Below are 23,390 nucleotides of genomic sequence, written 5' to 3'. Positions count from 1 at the left end.
GTTCTCTCAAAGCAAGTTTACTATATTGTACCAGATTTACAAAGATATATTTTATATTAAATTTTTCAAATGTTAAGGAAAGTTTTTGCCATTTATAGCAAAAATTCCTGCACAATTTCTTCTAATTTTATAGGTAGTATGAGCTGGTAAAATATCTAACTAAAGCACATTGTAAATACTAGACATTCCATGAATAATATAACAGAGACTGATTTCTTAAAAGTTCATCTGTAAAAAAGCATAATATCAACATTTAAAATAAAATTTAACCATCTGAAGGTAGCCAGGTTCCATCAGAAAAAAAWAAAGAATGAGACAAAAAATCTAAATGTAAATAGGAAAAATGCGAGTGTCAGATACTTCATTAAGAATTGATCAGTAATCCTCTTATGTCCTTTTTTTAAACTACTGTGCTAAAGGCAGAATATATATTGGGTACCAATGTTGTATGATGTAATTGTATCAGCCAAACCAATCCTTACCCTGAAATTTCAGTTCTGATCTGAGAACATGCTATAAAATGACACTCTTTTTCTTAACAGTTTTACAGCTCAGAGCAAGAACTTTGGTGTCAGAGAAAAATATTTCTGTGCCTTTGAACAGCAGTCAGTAAGGCTGAGTTAGTGTCACTGAGTGAGCTCAATTCTGTTGTAACAAATTATCAGCAATATAATTTTAACTGCTATAATTTGTAATACAATAGTATAATTCTGTCAGAAGCAAAGGCAATCACTGGGAGCCAGTGAAGACAAAAGAACCACAGACTGCAGAGGGCCTAAATTTGCCTATCGAGCTTTAATTACAAAGCAGGAGGCACAAAGTAGGCAGAACTTGCACTGACTTGCAAAAGGCAGGCTGAGCTTGTGCCACTGCCTTCTGGAATACTTGGGGCATGAGACCCCGCTGCCATTTAGCAAAGCAGCACTGTATTTTATAAAGAAGTTTGACTTCACCTTGATAAAGATGACTTTTAGAACCACAGCTTTGTTTCAACACATGTATTGTACATTTGAAAACAGAGCCACATGACAAGATCGCTGGAAAAGAAGCCATTTAACTTCCAACCACATATATGAATACCCTGCAAAGTATTGGCTGCTACATGACTACACATAGTTTGAAATCTCACATCATGACTGCGTTTACAATTCCAGCTACCAGGTGGTATGCAGAAAGGCTGCTGTTCTGAAAAAATAAAAGATGGTGCGTGGTTGAATTGCCTGCAGCTTTAAGGAGTCAGCTAAACCAGTGAGAGGCTTGCTCTCACTGAACTTGCTTTAGTAGCGTACATACCAATGACAAGCACCGATTTGCCACAGATGGCAGCCAGTGTTCACATTTGTACGTACAAGACCAGCCGAGTACTCCTGCCTACCCYAGCAGACACAAGCATAATAGCTTCCTGCCTCACCCAAACAGTTTGCACTGGTAAAAGGGAGCGCTTTGTTGCTACAACTGCCCCTGTGGCTCCTGATAATGGAATTTATTTCTCCACGTTTCTGACAGAAACAGTTACTGAAGCAGCTGTTTGTAATGTGGATAGAGCCTGAGGCTACTGGCTTCCACTCCCATAGCCACATACACCTTCACAGGTTTTTCCCCTGAACGCTGGATTGCAATAAAAGCAAAACAAAACAACAACAAAAAAAGAAATTAAAGATACCATAGTAATGGAAATTCCAAGGTAACAGTTCTTGTCTTATGGCCTACCTCCTGGGAAATATATGTCAGAAACCTTGAACTTCAACTTTAAAAYAGGTTTTATTTTAACTTGCCTGAGTATTGATTGAGTTTTTTAAACTGGCAAGTTAAGGACAGAAGTTGAATAAGTGGATCAGAGGAAATGTTTGTTTATCAGAGATTAGAAAGTCAGTGTGTACTGGAGTTATCAGGGCTTTATATTTTCTGGTTTTGAACTTAATTCTTTTTTCTTGATGCCATAAAAATTAAAGAATTAAGCCATGTTCAGTTAGCTATCAGTAGTGGGTACTGTCATCTCGATTCACCAACTGATTGTGATTTTCTGGGAAAGCAGGCAGCATCACATGCTTTCAAACTAAAAATCAAACAATCATTTGGAAAAAAAAAGAAGAAATCATTGCACTATCATGTTAGAAAAAATGACTATATTCAAGTACTACGGCAGGACTCACATTCAAGACTGCTCCATCTACTGGGACTAGAGAGAAATCGAGACAAATTTCATGCATGTATGTAAGTTTTATCTTTACTTTTTCTGCTAAGTACAAGATATTTGGAACATGTTGGATATGCATAATGAAATTTGGACGCTATTAAAAAGCATTGTAATATTTTGTTTTATTTTCATGAAACTGAATACAATTTTCAAATTTAAACTATTTTATTCAACAAACTGTGATCCTATCTAGATGTTCCAAGTGGGAGCTGAAGCACAAAGGCTTCTAAATATTAAACTACATAGAATGCATGCTGTATAAAAAATTAAGGACAGGGGCCTGTAAATTTCTATGTTTAGGATTAAATTTATGCACTGAACAGTCCTAGGTRTGGATTTACTGTGAAGAAAAGATTTAATGGTAAGAGACAGGGTAACAGTTTTCTCCTGTCATCAATGGTCAATGTGTGGTGGCTGAGACCTATTCCTGCTTACACTGTGGCCACGGCAGTCATGTTCATACTGTTGAGAACGCACATGCACACATGTGAAAACAACTCTGTAAGCCTGTGAAAGCTCAAAATGTAACATCATTGCTGCATTCATTTGATATAAAGTTTATATAGTGAAGGATTTCTATTCTTGACAAAGAAATGCCATTTTTAAAGAGTAATGTAATGAATACAGTCTTGCTGTTCTTTTATGCCTTGAATAAAATCATAATACACCTTTATTTCCTTCTAAACCCTGAAATTACACCAATAAATGTAGACTTGAAGATGACTGTCTTAGTAAGACTGATCTGATTTTTTTATGAAATGGCTCATAGAACAGAAAAACAGTTTTCTATAATACCTTAAAAGAAGCAAAAATTGCTTGTTTTTATTAGCCAGTAACATAGCAATGTTTCTACTGTGGTTTGCAGAGGAAGTATTACACAAAACAGTTCACATTAGCTTGTTTTTAGACAACATTTTCATAACTTATTAATTTCTCCTTCCCTGGTGTCTAAATGGAAACCAGTTGTAAAGAATCCCTCCCTGATGGCTCCCTAAGACAAGAACCTTTTCTGTTCTTTCATGGCAGGCTGAACCAGCAACTTAAAGACAGAATCCTGCCTAGGAAATAAGATTATTTTAGACTGAATATTCACAAATACTCACACGTTTCCCTGGTTAGAATAAGATGTGCCAATGAGGATGAACAGAAAATAAAGCTGTAAGTTAGTTCAGTTTCCCAGAATCTCTTAGTATGAATATCTAACAGGTACTGAAAGACAGATAAGGTTTTAATAAGCTTACTCTTTTGTTATATATATAATCTGGGATGGAAAGCACCTGTTTCATGAACCTCCTCCTTCTACTTTCCAAATCTACTACAGCAATGCCAAATTTTCTGCTGAGGTCCAAAATACTTATTCTAACACAAGCCACTGAAACAAAACTATGTCAAGTATCAGATAGAAATATAGGGAAGAGGTATGTGGACCCCAGACTGAGAAGCTCATGTTATCGCATGGAAAGAAGGACACATACGGCCCACTGCAACACAATACCATGCTGTTCTGACCCTGAACTCTCAAGTTAGAAGAAAAACACTCTCCCAACCAGTTTACCTGAAAGACATAGCAGTAGGCACAAGAAAACCAACCAGTTCTCTCTTCTAAGTAGAATGCAAACACTGAAATAAGGGACAACATGCAGATAAACCAAGAGCTGCAGGATGGTAATGTTCTCCCCTTCACCATGCAGCATGAATGACAAAGGATTTGTTCAGCAGATAAGAACATTAACCAGGTGATCAGATAACTCTAGCCCCATGCTACCACTAATGAAACTATATATGAAAGGTAAGATAATAAGATCGGGCCTGCATTCAAATAGGCAGCTACTTACCAGGAAGCAAAACTTTACAAGACTCACAAACTTACGAAGCTAGTGGACCTAACCAAGATCCTGATCTGTCACCAAGCTAGACCTCCCCTCCTCAAGGTACAACAAAATGACATTTGATTTTAGAAAGATTTCTGGTGAGTGCTATTCTAGTACAGAAAATGACAAAAATTACATAAAAGTATTTCTCAGTGTTTTTCACCTAGGCCTTTTTCTCCTCTGCACTCAACTTTCAGAATAAAAGGAGATGGTCTTCAGATACTTCAGGGGATTTCAGCCTGTCAATAATAATCCACGAACACTTTCTCATCAATAATTCTTAATACAAGAAGCACCATAACTCAACAGTGATTAAACTCATTTGGATTACTACTTTCTGAAACATGGCTAAGAAAAGTTAAAGCAAAGTCCTATGGAAAAGCTTCAAATGCTTTCTCTCAGAAAAATTACAGGCATACCAACACAAGTCAGTTACAAAAGTAACTGAATCTGAACTTCACCTGCTAACTGCAAACCCAAGACAGACTAGACATCTCTAGCATAGATTTACTGAGAGGGGAAGGCAAACCACGAGGGACCTGTACCTCACCTATTAGTACCACTTATTACTGCATACATTTAACATGATGAGATTGTGGAAATGTTCAGATGTGTCATGTTCCTGTTCATGTTATGGATACATCAGCCCCTAAACCATACTGGAGAAATCCATTTGACCTCTGCTAAATGCTACCACATGACCAAATGAAAAGATGAAACAAAGACAACAGAGAAAAGAATGGGTACTGGGGAATGAATTGTCTTGACTGCTAAGCTGAAGCAAATCTTGCTGTCAAGTGACTTTCTGAAACTCAAAATCCCTTAATCAAACTGAGATTTGAAACTCTTAGTATGATCATAATTTTTTGAATTCTTAAATACAATCTTGCTTTATTTCTGGTTTTAAACAACCTTTTGTTCTTTTTCAAGGTACGCATGGATAATTTGGTAAAAACTGGTATAAATCCCATTTCAAACCCACAACGTTGGGATTTCTTTTGTTACAATTGTACGTTTCTGCCTTCCTTACATATATCAGACAAACTGGTTAATGTCTAAAGGTTTGGAAGATTATGAACAACGACAAAAAAAGACCCGTATCTCACATCCACGAAATCCTGCAACTGCATTTGAGAAGTGTTTTGGACAATTATTCCTAAATAACACAGTCCAAAAGTCAAAACTTTATAACTGAGTGATCAGCAGAACAATCACAATTATAATCATGTTGTGTAATGATAACAGACCTTTTCTACTATAGGCTACATCTTTCAGTTCCAGCATCATTAAGAGATTTTTAAATTACTTTTTAAATATCCTTTTCCCTCAGGATTTTCACTTATACCTAATTAGACTACTTACCCCATGCCATGTAATTCCCCATTGCCAAAACTGCTAAATGCTTCAATAAGTAGGAGGAGGGCACCAGTGGAGCAAGGCAGATGTAATGTCATTGGTTAACAATAGAGGTGTGAAGCAACTGCCGTAATTACAAAACTCATTAATTCACAGTGTTTAGGAAAAAAAAAAAATCCTTGGCAGTAACTCTGTTGACATGCCTCTTCTTTTCAACAGTGCATCAGATTGAGAAAAAACTTTCAATTTACACCTTTAACAAGACAGAATAGTAATTTCACTAGTAATTACGAAAATCAACATCTGCATAAAAAAGAAGGAAAAACTGTCAGCTATAATGGCATCTACCATTCATACACCCTTTTCATCTTTCAAACTGACATATTTGGCAGTCTTGGCCCCTAACTAATTTTAGTCTCATTGCTTTTAAGACTGTAAATGGACAACTCACAAGAGTATGTATTTCCAGCAAAAACTTTAGAAAGAATTAAAAGAAAATAAAAGGATTTTAAAGTTTACAATCTCTGTCCAACACTAGGGTCCTAGGTTTTGTCTACAACAGAAATATTTGCCATTTACCTTCGCACTTCATGAGTGCACAATAGAGGCACAAGACTGACAATGCTAGGTTCTGCTTAGATCATACCTCTGCCCTTTGCTGCTCACTAACTCTACATGGTGCCATGAAACGTTCCTCCATCTTTGCTAATCCTATTCTCAGCTTCTCCTATCCAAATTTGTCTGAGAAGAATTTCTGAAGTTTTTAGGTGGCAAAAATATCCTCTAAAGAGAAGAGGAGATTTTAAAGAGACAGGAGCTGGAGTAAGGTTCTCACCTTAAATGTTCAATATTATATTATAATTAAATTACTATTTTTAGTTTCAGTTATTTTACATGCAGAATATACAGTAATTGTATTGAATACCAATTTGAATTCAATACACTGAATTTTATTTCATAGAATTTGCACTTGGAAGGTGCTTCTTCCTTCCAAATATTTATGTGTACAAGTAGAATAATACCACTTTTAACCAGAAGATTTTGTATTTATAATTATATAAATATTTTAGAAGGAAAATGGAGTAAAACATGATTCTGTTATGATGATATGTAATACTACCATGTTGCATTGTACACCCTGTGTCTGGATTTGTGTCCTGAAATCTTTTGCCTTGCAACACGCTTCTCTACTAAACAGTCACTAGACTAACTGTATGAGCTGGCACTATTGCAGGTTAAAACCTCAGGTATCACAAAGTGGCTGGGAGAAGGAAAAAAAGACATATCAGGAAATGGGTCTTCCCCTTACATCTCCTCCAACTGTTGAAGCTGCTGTATCTTCCGGATAGTCCCAGTGCAAAGTGATGGCCCTGGGACAGTTTTAAGACACTGATATGTGATATACTTTATTCTGGCTTTTTAGTATTGCACATAGTTAGAAAAAACACACATCAGATTTGTGTAGAAACTGAAGATTATAATGGGAAGAATAAGAAAAACAGGCATATAGAATAATTCTGAAGTACTGAAAGTACATGAAAAATGATTCAATTACCTTACTCAAAACAACAACAATTGAAATTACAGGTCAGGGAAGAAGGGGTTTTTTAATTTTGGGGTGGTCCTTCATATACTTGCACATATCTTTAACAGTTATGACTTACAGATGTTTAAATTATGAAAATATTATCACTTACTGTCAGAATTAAGAGCAATTCTTCAATGTTGCTTTCAGGTTTCAACTGATCTTTGAACATCCCAATTGTTGGATGCTTCAAATAGTAATAGGAAGCAATGCGGCCATACGTCAAAGGTTCAATGCTGCGATTATCCTGTTAGAAGAGGAATCAAATATACATGATTCCTACAATAACTGTAAGATATTTTAAGACTACTTTATAAGAGAGAAGAGAAAAAATGATTTAGCATCATAATTTTGATCAAGCTGCAAACCTGATGAGAAAAAGCTCAGCTTTCAACATAAGTCTTAGAAATACTTTCACAGACAAACTTTAGCATCTGAAATCAGGAACATGCATCCCGCTGTTCCCTTTACTGAATCTTCTGAGGCACAGATCACTCTTACCTCCCCAATTTCAATGCAGTAGGAGCATTCCAAATCAAAGAGGGATTTCTCCACAAGGCCCGAGAGGTACTTATTCATAGTGTCATGGCTCACATCGTCCAAGTTATAGTAACTAGAGAAATTGAAAACAGATACATTACATGAATACTTGTGACACTCAAGATTTTTATACATACACACACATGGAAGAGCAAATATCCACATTAAGTGATTAAACACAGAATTATTCCCTTACATAGTCTAAAAAGAAATTCATGATTCTTAAATGGGTTGTGGAAATAGCCAAAATAATACTAGCATGTACATACAGAAAGATGGTGATTTATCTGTCTATTATTAGTAAAGCTGATTCCAACAGAACTGGACATACACTTTGTGAGCTGGAATATTTTCTTGATTACATAAGTATGAAAGTGAATAAGCAATACTAACACAAATAACAGTACTGTTAACCTCAAGAGAAAGGCAGAAATCCCAGCAGGGATGGCAAGTGTTCTTACATTCTGGAATGCTGAAAATAAAACCTAGGCATATAGTGACATGTCTTGAAAGAATAACCTTATATCAATCAAATGCTGATATTTGTTGTCATATTTCTGTGTCATTTTATTCTCAAAGTTAAAATTACTGGAAAAAAAAAAGAACAGAGTATTTGTCAATGTGTTTATTCCACAAATTTTTATTTAGGTAAACTTTTAACACTATATCTAGTAACAATGGTTCTTAGTTAACTGCATTAAGGAAAAATGTTTATAAAGCATGCCAAAACATTTTGTTACACTTGTATATAAAAAGACCCAGTGACTGAAATTGCCTTAACTGTAGAATTTAAGCTGAATTATGAAGTTTTTATTCACACAAACTAACCGAATTTCAGGGAGAGATTTTGCCTAGGAAAACTAGATAAAAATGTAAGCATTTGAGTACTAAATTCATCAAAGGCACCAGTACAGGAAGTAATAAGTTCAACACACAGTAAAGAAAAACCAAGCAGGTCCAGAAATTTTTAACTTTTAAAAATTCTGAATTCATGCAGTGCAAATAAATCAGGGAATTTCAAAGCAGAATTCAGACAAAAACATTTTAATATTTTGATAAATCATTGAAACATTCGATGATTTATCAAAATATTAAAAAGCACAGTAAAAAAGGGTGCTCCTGCTCAGTAAAATCCTGTCACACAAAACAGAAAACTGAAATTGTTGCTACAGTTAAAGATGCTTCTTTATTCACACTATCTGCTTCACTGAAATTTCCTGCTGTTACAACCACGTTCTCAGCATCCCCACTGGAAATAACACCACACACTCTCACAGAGATTAGCTACTGCCAGCGGTTTAATCACTTGTTTTGTGCAGGTGAACAACAGGCTGCACAATACTGTGCTGAGATTCATCTCAGCTGATTTTACATAGTTACATCTGCACCCGAGTTAGTCGGCTTAACTCCCAATGAGGAGAAACAGGCAGTGGCAGAATACTATTCACCCGACCTGTTTTAGATATCTGCTTTAGGTGAGCTGAAATGTGATCGCTGACTAAAAAAAGAAGTTTAGACAATTAATTCAGTTTTTGATGTTATATCTAAACTCCCATTCTCTGTGATTTAAGCTCTGCTTTCATTACTGTTCTGCAGTTGCTAGCACATTTCAAAAGACCGAAATGTTTTTAAAATGCTAAAAGCACCCTTCAGTGACCCTTTATTAACAGAAACTGATTTTCATTATTTTTTTTCTTAAACAGTTTTTAGCATTTTTTTATCAAATGTTTTTAATAGCAATAGAATAACCAAAAAACCCAACATGCTAAATATCTGTACAGTTATTTCCATATTTTATTCCCTTGTTATTAATCCCAAATTATAGGGTTAATTCTCCCATGCTTTGAACATTCACTTATAACTGAGTAAAGTTGGAGTAAAACACTACTACCAAACTAAAGTGATTAAAAAAATCTGTTTTGAAACAGTCAGCTACATTATACAACAACAAAGTATATGGCAGTGAAGTATTCAGCCCTGTGATATTTTATATGGGTTCATATTAAGATTATCTCAAATATTCAAAATAGCTGTTGTCCAAACAAAAACAAAACAAAGAACAATCTGTATTGACTAAAAAGTTTTATCAAGCACATGGCCACACATGATCAGCTTCACCCAAAGAAAACACATTTGCAGCAAAAGTATTCTAACATTGTTTTCAGCAACTTAATTTTCATGTAAGGACAGTCACCTTTTAAATATACTGAATTAATATAGCAATGAAAAAAAATGGTTAACATTTCCATCTGCACCTTTTATTTGCCTGACATTTTAGCACCCAATGCATTTAGATTCTGTTTATTAGTAGTAATTACTTTGTAACAATTTGCTTACCTTCTGAAAATCRTTCCAGCAAATTAACTTACATAAATTGTTCAAGGATGCAAACAGAATTTCTATTTTATACATCTAAACCACTAATGATTCATCAGTGTTTTTCTCTAAATTGAATATAACACTACTGAAATCATTCTAATTAAAGCGCTTTATTGCCACAGTATTCAGACTTGCACTATATCATTTCTGCAATATTATTTGCAGTACCACAAAATTGATGTTGAATACTGTTAAAACAAATGAAGAGATATGGGCAATAATCTGAATTTTATTTTTGAGATTGCAATTTTGAGACCATAATTCAAATAGATCTTTTCTTGTACTCTTGCCTAATTTACAGTATTTCACATGGAATAAGTCATCATAAAAGGCATTACAATGCCTTTTAAAAATTGTATGAATTTTAAATTTGCTGATTTTTGGTAAAATATTGTCAGAGGTGTAAATAGCTAATTGCCCAGTGCAAATAAAACCAGTATGAACAAAAATCCTAAATTAGATGGAATCTTGAGAGAAGGGGTACCAGTGTGTTGTAACTAGTATCTGTAATGGGGTAAATATAAATTTGAGCACACCCACAGGAGTTTCTTGGTCACTTTGCACATTTCCCCCTTATAAAAAGCAAAGCTATTCATCTAGAAAGACTATGTTAAAATCATTAGAGAAAACAGAGGTATCGTGACATTAGACAATATTTTGAATGTGCAAGCATAAATGCAAGTTGAATTTTGCATGTTGGTTTGCTCCAAGTATAAAAACTGCATTGTATGTGAGTTCTTCTATGAAGCTATATTACCTAACTATTTAATTACAGATAAAGAATAAAAACAATGCAGTTTCATGCTCACTGCATTGAATTATCTAGTCATTATTTTCCCTTTGCTATAAACAGACAGCCTACCTTTTTATCAGCACACCATTTCATTTATTTCACAGTGAAGCCCAGTTTCACAATAATTGACTTGTCAGAAGCTCTAATTTATGAGACTGGGCTCTGTAAGCCTTCTCCTATATTGGACTCAACCTGCACACAAGCAGGGTTGAATATTTACAATGCTGTTAACAGGTGCTGAGTTGTTTAATGATTCTAATAGCCAGAAGCGTACTGCGAAAGCCAGCGGGATCACAATTACAGGCTGTTTGAACACAACAATTACTTGTCCCCCGAGAGGTGTGAAAGTCAAAGGCAGTTTTATCCTAACAGCATCTAGCACATGGGCTAGACAGGCTAACTTCCATTAGTAGTCCATTGGGAAAAAGCCCTAACAACAAACCCCTAGGTATCGTAAAAATTTACAAAGTACATAAAATTTAAACAATCGAAAACTGAAAGAACTTTTTATTGTCTTTAAAATAATATATTTAAAATCCCAAATCTTGTAGAGCTTAGCAAGAACAACAAACCATGAAACATGAACTTATTTCTCTAATCTAAGGAAGTGTGGAATTTCATTAGCTGAGAAAGACAGAGAGACGTGCAGGAACATAAAATGTAGATGAAGTTACACAAAACATTTAGGATTTAATGTGAATGGTGGCAATCATTTCCTGTTTAGCTTATGTAAACCTGACCTGAGATCTCTCTGGGAAATTTTTCATCAGCCTTGAAATGGTCTTGCTATAACTGTCAATGCTGTGAAGTCATTTGTTACCGCACCATGTTTTTTTATGTTCAGATTATACGGTAGTAATAGTGACACACATAATGAAAATCGGTGGCAGAGTCAGCTAAAATATTAAAAGAAAAAACTTGCTAGACAGAAGGAATTTTGAAACAAACAGACAAAAAGACAAATCTACAGCACTATACAGCACAATCTGATAACAAATTAAGTGTCCTTTCTGAGATTTTACAATTCTGAAAGCAGAATTTTGTTATGAACAGGTATGGGAGAAGCACACACGGTCAGTTTTGCAAATTGTTTTACTGCAACTGTAAATTGTTTTACTTTCATAAGCTTGTGGTTTTCTGCAGCTGCCATCTTCTGATGCCATGCAAATGGTACTGAGGGCATGGCACAACTGATGGACCTTTATAGCCAGCAGACTACAGACCAGTGTACCAACTCCCTTCTCCTGGTAAGGCATTGCTGACCTACTCTGGAGTCTGAGACAGGCTTGCTAATGCATTAGAGCATGCACAAATACTACAGACTAATCTGTATCTGTATTTTACGTTCAAACCATTATTTTCTAGAATTTATATATTTGCTTATGCCACGTATGAGCAATAATTTGATCGATAACATAATTAGTTTTAATCAGTTTTTAGTATTTTCACTGTGATTATGTAAGAAAACCAAAAGAAGTGAATGCAGTTTCTCTGGCATCAGGAAGGCATTTGCCACCACATCAGTACTCCTAATTAAAATATTTACAAGAAAGTGTACCTCATAAGATGAGTTTCCATGAGAAATCAGAGGTAACAGGCACCTATAAATTTGCTGATCTATTGATTGGCTATTTATTTTTCTTATGCTATACCCCAACAGATAATCTGTACAGGTAACTCATATCCAGGAGTAGGAAGATGACCACGTGAATTTGCTTTCTGAACGGGGCGATGCTGGGGTCCTGAGCTGTACATTCTCACAGAAGGCTGCAGCAGGCTGGGGCTTAGGAGGCTGATCAAATACTCAGCAGTCTGGAACTTCCCAGCCTGAGAGAATYAGAAAACCTTCGTTCGTGTGAATAATTTGATAAAAGCATACCATGAATATTTTCTGTGCTTTTCACATCACTGTGATCCTAATAATTCAAAAAAACCCCAAGGTCTTGTAATGAAATTTGTAATAATACATATAGCTGTGAAGGGAAGTACATATATGAACATAGATCTAAATGCAACCCTAAATGGTCCTGAGAATATCTGTTTACCAACTCAGAGTATGGATATCAGTAATTATTGCAGTGTAATATACCTTCACCTTCTAATCTGTTTTTATTAGTTACTGCCAAACTTTTTCCATTTATCTCTTCATCTTAGTTAATTTAATTTTCTTCAGTAATCCTCTTTCTGATACAATTCCAAACTAGCACTAAAATTCTGAATAACTGTGATTTTGTCACTGAAATATATACACATTACTCTATCCTGACTGGCCAACACTAGCTGTCACCTCAATGCAGGAAATTATATTAGCACAGTAATAATCATAATTATTATTCACAGAATCACAGAATAGTTGAGGTAGGAAGGGAACTCTGGAAACGTCTAGTCCTGCTCAGGGAAGGATCACCTAGATCAGGCTGCCCACGGCCATGTCCAGTTGGGTTCTGAATATCTCCATGGATGGAGACTTCACAACCTCTCTGGGCAACCTGTTCCAGTGTTCAACCACCCTTGCAATAAATAAGTGTTCTGTTATGTTCAGATGGAATTTCCTGCACTTGTGCCCATTGCCTCTCATCCTGCCATTGGGCACCACTGAGAAGAAAGTCTTGCTCCATCTTTTTTACCCCCTCCCATCAGGTATTCATACACCCTGATCAGAATCCCCCTGAGCCTTCTCTTCTCTAGGTTGAATAGTCCTAGCTCTTTCCACCTCTCCTCATATGAGGGATGCTCCTGTCCTTTCATCACCTTTGTGGCCCGCAAAATAGACATGCTCAGCCAATCATACTGAGAAAAGGAAATTCAAAGTAAAATACAAGTGTATGATTAGTGATAAGAGTACCAGTCTGAGATAATTCCATTTAATTATAATTTATGCTATATTATTTTTTTGCTCCAGTAAGTTTCATATGACTGACATAAAGTGAAAAAGCTTAAGAATGATTCTCAGAATTAATTAACAAAATGAAATTTGTCAGATATTCCAAAGCAATTTACACAGAAAACTAATTTTGCATGTGCATGTGTGTGTATAAATATATAAAAGCACACACATTTTAACAGTGATGTGATGTGTACTCTCAGATTATCCAAAAATTAACATTCCAAATGAAAGTTGATTCTGCTTAGCTTTGCATATGTTGTAAATTGCTATTTCTCTTTTACTGCATAAGTATCTGGAAAATATCATAATCTGATTTACAGAAAATGTTTCCCATAGTTGTTTCTCTTTTGCAGAAAGTTGTGGATTATAATGTTTTATATGGGCAAAAGAATGAAACAGTCAAGGAATTTCAGTCAAGGAAAGCCGATCTGCCCAAGGCTTCAGTCTGCTAGACGTCTGCTAGACAACACTCTCAAAATAGCCCCTTTCAAAGAACAGGGCACTTAGCTGATCTGTCTTTAAACATGGTCTGGACTAAGCAGGGAAAATACTAGCTAAAGGTATATTCGTAAAGGAGAACATGTTGTCATACTTGACTGAAGTAGCACAGAAACTTTGACTTGAAGTGCAAATTCAGAAACCTCTACAACATTTAGAAATAATTTCTTTGGGGGGAGGGAATGAACAAGGAAGAAACTCTGGATATTGAGACTGATATACTGTAATAAATAATTTTATGTGGAACTCCCCTCTCATTTGTACACCACAGCTTAAACGCCATGGACATGGTTATTCAGTATACCTCTGAATAAAACTAGCACTCAGCTACTTTAGCCTCCAGATCATCAGCTCAGTTACCTCTCTTATCTATACAGTTAAACCCATTTCACAGATGTCAGGATACAGAGATTCAACAGACAGGGAAATTAAAATGGTTTGATGAAAATAAGTATTGGAACATGCAAAGATTTTTAACAACACCTTTTAAAGAGACATTATTACAAGTCTAACAAATTATCATCTCAAACATGCCAGAAAAGCTTTCTTAATGACTGTATGTTTAGAAGAAACCTGGACACTTAGAGCAAGGGCAAAAGTATACTTTGATCTTTATCTCACAGAAAAAGTAGAGTAATATTACTTAAATACTATAAATTGAAAGCAGTCAGTAAGGCATTTTATGATGCTGGATTGCTAGAACAGAATGATCCTAGATTTGTTTATGCAGTTTTAATCTATAAGTAGCTAAAATCGGAAATAAATGAGAATATAAATCTTCTGCATATTATCTAAGCCCATTATTTTGAGGATTTACAGAACCACATGCAACGCCTTTCATGCCAATGAATCCCAAGGAAATTTATCAATCATGCATATGGGAATTACTTATTCACCACTAACATATGATCAGCTGCTGGCTGGAAAGTAGTTGTTGTTTCATAATGCAGTGAATGTCAACAAAATTGCTCTGGGGCAGGACATGATAAAGAACCGTATATCAGCTGACACAGACTGGGTGTTAGTACCCAGACTGAAATCTAGCCACTCTGCTCCTACTCTTGTGGAAAAAAAAATTTTTTTTAATATTATTTAGGGCCACGAATAATTCTTGTCTGGTAACATCAAACATTTTGGATGCTCATCTATGGCACAGCAAATTCCATTACTATACTGCAATTTATACAAAGTACTCTCAATTGTCACTGACTTCTCATAAAACTCTTCAGTTTTCCTTTGATATATCTCAATCAAACACTGACCATGCTGGCACTCCTTAGCTTGTAAGAGATCTGAAAATACCATAGATAGTATGCCCAGGAACTCTACTAATTAGCTAGTTTAGCAACATTGGATGAAACTTAAGAGAATTTATTATTATGCAGAAGAATGGAAAGCAAGCATATCCATTGCATTTGCACGTGGTATCTAGAAATGACCTTTCTGACACAGTCAATAATGTCCTTCATTTTTCTCTCTGCATGACTGAGTACAGAAGGAACGCTGAGTACCTGCGCATGGATGAGACACTGGGGAAAGCAGCACAAGCTGTGAATTGTTCCAACCTGCATGTGCAGTGTTCCACTGAAAGACTCCAATTTCAATTTGCATTCCTCTCCTGCCATTATGGACATGACTAGTCAAAATCTGTTGACCTTGTCTCCCACGACAAAGACCCTGCATCCCATCATGAAATAGTGTTGTATTCCTACATTTCTTCAGAGAATCCACCAAAATAGCAGAATGGCTTAAAAGTTGATATTATGATAACTTCAAATTTAACTTTCCATGACATTGCACATTAAAGAAATTGCTGAGAAAAAAGGACCATCAGTAAATATGCCAACTTTGTACTCCACTGGGAACCTTCTTTTATACTGGGGAGAACTTGCCTATTAAATCAGGTGACTACATTTCTATATTCTACACTTTATGTTCTGTGCTGTATCCTAAAAATGTATCTACCATAGATACTACATGATCAAAGCTTGCCAAAGACAAATCAACAACATTACTTAAACAATGCAATTCAATAGCAATGCATTTTAAAATAGTATTACTTATTCCTTATACTAAATAAGAATAGTGTCTGCAGTGACATACTTTTTAACAATAGTTGTATGGATCATGAACAAAATTCCAAAGTCATACATGATCAAATTTTTGCATTTCAAGAGGTGGGAAGAAGGGTAAATATAAACAAACACAGCTTACCCACATCTAAAAACCAGCCTAGACAAAAACAGAATTTAGCTGTTCGTCACACACTGGCAGAAACATCTTCCAGGCAAATTGACTCATTTTATTAGTTATGAAGTAGGGCAGTGAATTACTTTTTTTTAATATACAATTCTAACACTGTGCATTTTTGATTTCTCAAGCACATTAGATGGAAAGTCCATTTGCAGGAGATTCACTGAATAGTACTAGAGGCAGAATTCAAAACTAAAGATGACTAAAACAAAATTCAAGGAAATTATTGCATTGGCCTTTATCACCTGCAAGCTCCAACAGCAGTTACCCATAAAGAACTCAATTGAAAATACAGCCAAATGTTATGGACATTAATGGGATTTCAGAAATATGACACTCTGGAATATATCAGGAGGATATTTACAAAACATTATGAAACAGTGCTATAAAATCCTAATTCTTTATTTGCCACATTATTTTGGTTGGCGAATGATCATGTGATACATAACATACCATTTACCCAAAACAACATTGTGGCAAAAGCAGGCTACGTTGTTGGAACAGCTCAGAATGATCTGCATACCAGCTGGAGCTAGGCAGGATGCTAACAGTCACTGAAAATATTGCACACATGGTTTCACCAGGATCCCTTAATGAAAGTAAAGTTTATCACAGAGAAACAGCTGATAGCTATTCTCTCATTTATTAGGAAAATTCAGCTCTTAATAGATTTCCTATAGAAAACTGGGCATAATGTATCAATGTGGTAGTTAAAAAAAAAAAAAAGTAACACATTATAAATATAGTACCTAAAGGAAAGTGATAATCTAGAGTTTTATTTTAGGGATGCTGATGTAACCCTCTCAATAATGCTTTTTTATAGTTGTTACTAAATTAAGTTTTCTTTCATGTGTGGGCCAGTAAGGCTCCTACACTGGAGACTGCTAAGGCTCCAATAGCGGGAGGATCACCCTTGGATCAACTCTACCCTCAAGTTACCTTCAGATTAAAATGCATTTGTATTTTATACTCACGTTGGGTTCATTATAAGTCGACGGAAAAAGTAAGTCCAGGTGATATAATCCATTGCATCCTGCTTGGAAGTAATAGTTCCAGCAGCAATTTCAGCATTCAGGTGGTCAGCCAGCACTTCTAACAAGCTGAAGAACAGGATGAAAGAGGACTTAGCTAACTTTACAATCACAAAGACAGATGATATACTTTGTAGAGCTGTGCATTAAAAGGTTTATTACTTTCAATGTGAAAATTTTATATATTTTTCTTCCGGTGATGGAGAAGAGGGGAGGAAGAGCAGATGTTCCTGCAAGGTCAGTCATCTTTTTTACATGGTAGTGGAATGAAGTTTCAATTATTTCTTGATTGGACCAAGAATGGACAAGTTTATGTCATTCCTGTAAATGTATTCAGATGGAGCTACTCAGTGGTAACTTCTAAATACTGTATGTTGACCATATGATCATGCTGGTTTAATTCAATAGAGAATCATATGGAAAGACAAACAGGAAATGAAACAGTGGCAATAGCTTAGCTAAGATTTGACAAGTACTTTAGAGCTATTAAAATTACATCAAAACTGTTTCCCCCAGATTTTGCCTTGCCTTCATCCAATGTAAAAGAAAGCTAGTTTTACGCAGAACAGTCTAAATTCAGAAACACAGAAAAACAAAAGCAGTGTAAAATGATTCTTACAAAGCAAAATATTGTTTAGTGTCATTAAGTGGAATAAAGACCTCCACTTGGGCAACTAATGAGCTCATGCTTGGCTCGAGTAAAATCAGGGCATGGCAAATATCCTTAAAGACCAAATCAACTTTCTATTGTATTAAAATCCTTTCTCTTTTCCTAATGTTTTTACCCTATTGCTAAAAGTAAACAATAATTTGGCTTGAGTAACTGTTTTATTACTCTGTACCACTGATTGCAGACTTCTGAAGGTAAGAACTGTGGCTGTTCTACCCAGATTCTCCAACAGAAACTGGACAGGTTACTCTGTTCAACAGCCATTTCATAATAAAGAGTGCTTGCTCTTTTGCTTCTAAAGTGCTATATTTCAGGGCCACAATCAGTGAGTGCACAAGGCCTGTCATGTGAGTTGTGCACCCAATTCTACAACTAATACACAGACAATGATTTTTAGAAATTAAAAAAAAAAATCTAAAGTTTAATGTTACAAATTGGAAATACTACACAGATCTGCCCTTTGGTACGAGAAGAAGGGAAAGCATACTAAGCTAAAAACCCTCCAAAAAACCTCAGAGTTTTTCTTTGAAGCTATGAAGCCTCTTAATTCAAATACCTGTGATAATCATAAAGGAGACCATGCAGATTCTACGTTAATCATATCACAAAATACAGAGAACTTAATGAGAGTGCCATTAATATGTGAATCTTCATCTGAAAGTTTATCAAATATTCTGTGTCTATAGTAAAATGTAGTTTTATCAAACTGCTGATTTAAGCAAATATATACAAATAAAAAGAGCTACCAGAAGTGGAGAACATTTATAGTATTTGAAACAGAAACAAGGTGCGATTACAATTTTTGTATTGAAGATACTATTTTCTTTATTTAGAAACACCACTTACAAATAGAAAGATTTCCTATTTTATGCCAGCGCCGTACAGTCTGGATATAACATCAACATTTTAATCACCCTGTTCTTTTGACTTGGTAGCTATCATTTTGAAGAAGTTCAATTTCTAGCATTTTGTTCCAAGTGCAATTATATGTTAAAAAAAAAAAGTGTGGTTTCCTAAGGAAATGAAGTGCATGTCTCCACATTCTTGTTTGCAAAAATTGTATATGTCCATCTGTGCACTGCAGAAATTAACCTACAAATACACCAGCCCATTGCAACTAGATTTCACAGATGGATAGCACTCTCAAGTTCCTAGAAATGTCTTGACCACACAGAGGTCAAATTAGCGCTCATGTTGAGGGATGAAGTTTCCTTGGGAGAACAATATTGTGAATTCTTCAACACTGAAAAAAGCTTTCAATAAGCTTTCTCAATAAGCTCATGCCTTATTAGATTTCTAGGAATTTTTCCATGAAACATGCGTCTATAGGAGACTGATGTAACTAGTTCTGTTCTGCATGGAACAACTAAGTATATTATAAATATTAAAAACAAGGCAGAAGTTACATTATGCTGGACAGCAAACACTCGATTAGCTAAGTTCAAGGAGGCTCCAAAAAGGTAGTATTTCTACTTTTCTGACAAAAATCTTGCAATTTTTCAGTGAAAGATGTGTTGAAGGTGTATTAATTGTTTACATCAGGAAGTTTCTTTTCTTGTGCAATTTTGACCAATGTGAGATATCTATAGTGTATATGAGCTGAAAATATATAACGTGTCTACATAGAGATATCTATACATGTCTATATGTAGATATCTATATATGTATATCCAGTATATTTGACATATATTATATGAATTATAATTCAACATATATTATATAATCTATAACATACACAAGGTGAAAAGTGCTAAAGACTCACCTRCTGTTTTTTCTTATTAAGAATTTATCAGAACATTTCAGAGAGGGTTGTGAGGATCATTAATAGTTGTCCTACATACTGGCCTTGAAGAACAGCTTGTCCTCTCATTCAAATGTCTGAGACAAGACTCAAAAGCAGAGAAGCATTTGCAGTATTATCTAGGAATGGACTAAAGAGCTGAACAGTGCTTCAAGACTCATGGAAGAAAGAATTTTTCTGCATAAAGATGAATAACATTTTTYGGAAAATGACTGTCTTCTAGGATCCCAACATTTAGGAGATAACCTGGATGGGAATTTTCTTTTGTTTTTTCTCTATCCCTCATTTGTAGTACTGTTGATAGTTTGATCAGCTTTACCTGGATTCCACTGGGAAAGGTTCATAAAGGAATTTTTTGTAGAAGTCTTTCTTAATATCATGAACTAGAATTACAGCTTTGCCTTGGTCATCAAACTGTGGTCTGCCAGCACGTCCCATCATCTGAAGTACATCTGCCAAAGAGAATAAATGCATTTATTTCTGTGTAATGGATTTTTTGTATTTCTGTGGTCTCATAAGCCCTATTGGTTTTGACATACCTATTTTTTTTTTTCCATCTCAGGTAAATTTACAATGAACTTCTTTCTGGCAGAGTCTATATTCCTGGGTGCTTCAAGACTATTCACTGCAGTAGYACCCAAGCCTACATTTAATATAAATTCCCTCTTCTCTCCTTTTATTCCACATCCATCCATTGCTTGATCATGTAATTAAAGATCATATGAGTAAGAGATCTATGAAGGCTACAATGGCAATTCTGTATTATTTCCTAATTTTCAAGTACCTTACTTTTCGTAGTAATAAAAGTTCCTTATATAAGCCTTGTTTCTATATATGATTTATTAGGTTTTTAGAGGAAAAAGGGTATTGTGGTTGGGGAAGGGACAAGACAGATGATATAGAATGGGATACAGCAATGGACAGCGATAGCAGAAACAGCCTGATAGTGACTTTCTCTCACTTGTGTACATGCAAGCTATASAGACAACAATTTTTTTAAATCAGTTTATTCATTTTGTTAATTTAGGAATGACATGCAAATGTAAAATGAAAATAGTCTGAAAATGATATTTCTGAATAGGTATGTGCATAGGGGATTGAAGAAACAACTTCCTGCTATTCTAGTATGGTGAATTAAACAGTGTATGATACCATATAGGAAATKAATTTACCAAAAAGCATCAGGAAATGATTTTTGTCAATATCCACTAAGTAGTTATCCAAAACCAATATTTTCTTTACGGTCTATATGCTGCTTGGCTGCCTTTAATCATGGGACTAAACTCTTGAAATGTCACAAATGATCCAACTGGCTGAGTAAATGCCTGGTAACTGAAAGAAGGGCCCTCCCCAAAACCTCTGACTTCACTCAGAGGAGTGTTTTTCCTTATTTTCAAATTACTGAACAGCCTGGAATCATTCATTCTGCTGCTTCCTTAGAACCAAAGCCTTGATACAGCAAGGTAACTTCTGCAGAAAGAAACCAAGTTACACCATGATGGAACAGTGAAGGCATACTTGGGGGCAGCATTAAAGACAGTGTTTTGAAAATTTGGAAGCATTTCAGAAAGAAACTCATTACATTTTCATTTTATTGCCACTGAAAAACTGTATTACCTTTCCACAGAACTTCCAGATACATAAATATTCTGCAGAAAGTTAAAAATAAAATTGCTCTAAGCAAACCACACCACATGTTTCTTCATAAAATAAGGAAACTGCATTTCCTATTGCAGCACACACAACAATATCTAAATGCTTCTTTTGCAGAGAGGGTGACATTTCTCCCTCAAAGCGCTCTCATGTAATATTCAAGAATCAACCAACCTCCACTGTACAAGTCAGTTCAAGACTCCACATAACCTGAATTCAGAAAGGCAATGAAGAGTGAAAGTATCAGCATTCCCTAACGCCTTTGTGAGTACTTGTACAACATATTTCTAAAACAGGCTCCAATGCTTATTGAGTTTCTGATGTCTTTTGAAAGTATTCCCAATTATTTCTCCTGAAATAATCTGTACTCCTGACTATTTCTCTTTGACAGTCCCATAGATTCAACATAAAATTTAAAACTTCAGTCGGTTTCTTTCCTTATCACATTTCCCCATTCAGTAATAAAGTCTGTTGCCACGGCTCTTCCAGTGGAGAACAGCGAGATCCCACTTCTCGGCAGAGACTGCTCATACAGCGTTACATCAGCCAAAGTCTGTCACAAAACACAAGAGTGCAAGCTCCCCAGCTAAGCTCCCGGGTCATCTTGAAACAAGAGACTTGCTCTGGCAATCAATCCCAAGTTTCCTGTACAGCACTAACCACTAAATTAAGCTCTACAATGGGTTACTTGGGTAAGCAACCCCTGTAACATTTTCAGTTTGAGCTTTTCTTCATTAGTAAACTCGTCTTGCTAAAAGGACACTGCTTGGTTAAGAAGATACAAGATCTCTAGCTACATTACAGATAACATTTAGATTGTCCTTAGGCACACAGATCTCTGGGGTAATGTAGGATCATTTAATAATAAAATTTCTCTTGTGAAAAGAGAAAGGGAAAACAGAGCAGGAAATCTGGAATAAATTTAGCTTGTCCTCATTCTTCAAGCTTAGTACCATCCAGACAAATATTCTCCCTGTCTGAACTTTGAAAGAAGTCCTTCCATGGTTCACTTTCTTAAGCTTGCTGAAAACACTGCAGAACACTTTATGAAAAGTGGAGTTGACTGGAGACAGAAAGCAATAAAAATCTGCATCAAACCAGAAATTCAAATACTTAATTTAGCGGCTTATTTTTGAAGTATCAGTTACTTTTTAACTTCACTGAAGATACTATACTAGTTAATGTTGTTTTTGTTTACTGTTAAGTAAATTTTATGTTCTCATACACATGATTCAACTGTTGAATTTCAAACCACAGGGATGTATACTGTTAAAAATCTGTTTCAAAAYAGAAATAGAATTTTAGAATAGACTAATTCTAAAAAAGATTTCAAAAATGAAAAAATGATTTGTGTGAAAACTTACTTTTATGCAACTTACTAGGTAGCTAAATATGACTTTGTATTGCCCCTTCAATTGTTTAATGTCTATTTTGGATGATACTCATTAAAGGAGTTAGAAAGAAAAAAGACTTCCAAAACAGATAACATTATGTTATAGAATATATTATATATATATATTTATATACACACACACACACACACACACACACATATATTTAGTATTATGTTCTCTATCAAATTATATTAAACAAAGAAAACAATCCTAGCCTCTACCTAAGTTAGATATTTTCAGGGGTCAGTTTCTAAATGATTCAGATAATTTGCATACGCTTGAAAAGCATTTTGGTATCTGAGCATTTCCATAATTTATATGAATACCTGTAATGGGATAATCCATGTAACGTCTTGTTTTTCCATCATAATATTCTGTTCCTTTAACAATTACTAAATGAGCTGGAAAATTTACACCCCAAGCTAATGTGCTTGTGGCAATAAGAACCTAAAACAGAAAGAAAGATTAATGAGGTATATGTA

General features: G+C 35.1%; 1 protein-coding gene across 3 annotated transcripts in view; it reads right to left on the bottom strand.

The window, feature by feature from the left end:
* The window catches only part of ASCC3 (activating signal cointegrator 1 complex subunit 3), a 215,357-nt gene that overhangs the window by 33,573 nt on the left and 158,394 nt on the right, over positions 1 to 23,390 (bottom strand). For all 3 annotated transcript variants that reach the window (XM_026089597.1, XM_026089600.1, XM_026089598.1), the window contains exons 25-29: positions 23,235 to 23,355; positions 20,181 to 20,313; positions 17,334 to 17,459; positions 7,511 to 7,622; positions 7,122 to 7,256 (exon numbers count right to left, since the gene is read on the bottom strand). In XM_026089597.1, coding sequence (XP_025945382.1) covers positions 7,122 to 7,256; positions 7,511 to 7,622; positions 17,334 to 17,459; positions 20,181 to 20,313; positions 23,235 to 23,355 — 627 coding nt within the window. The remainder of the gene's footprint in view (positions 1 to 7,121; positions 7,257 to 7,510; positions 7,623 to 17,333; positions 17,460 to 20,180; positions 20,314 to 23,234; positions 23,356 to 23,390) is intronic.

The sequence above is a fragment of the Apteryx rowi genome, unplaced genomic scaffold, assembly GCF_003343035.1.
Source record: "Apteryx rowi isolate R43461 unplaced genomic scaffold, aptRow1 scaffold_822, whole genome shotgun sequence".
NCBI classification, from domain to species: Eukaryota; Metazoa; Chordata; class Aves; order Apterygiformes; family Apterygidae; genus Apteryx; species Apteryx rowi.
The sequence above is the reverse complement of the archived record's forward strand: the minus strand, read 5'-3'. Positions and strand labels throughout refer to the sequence as shown.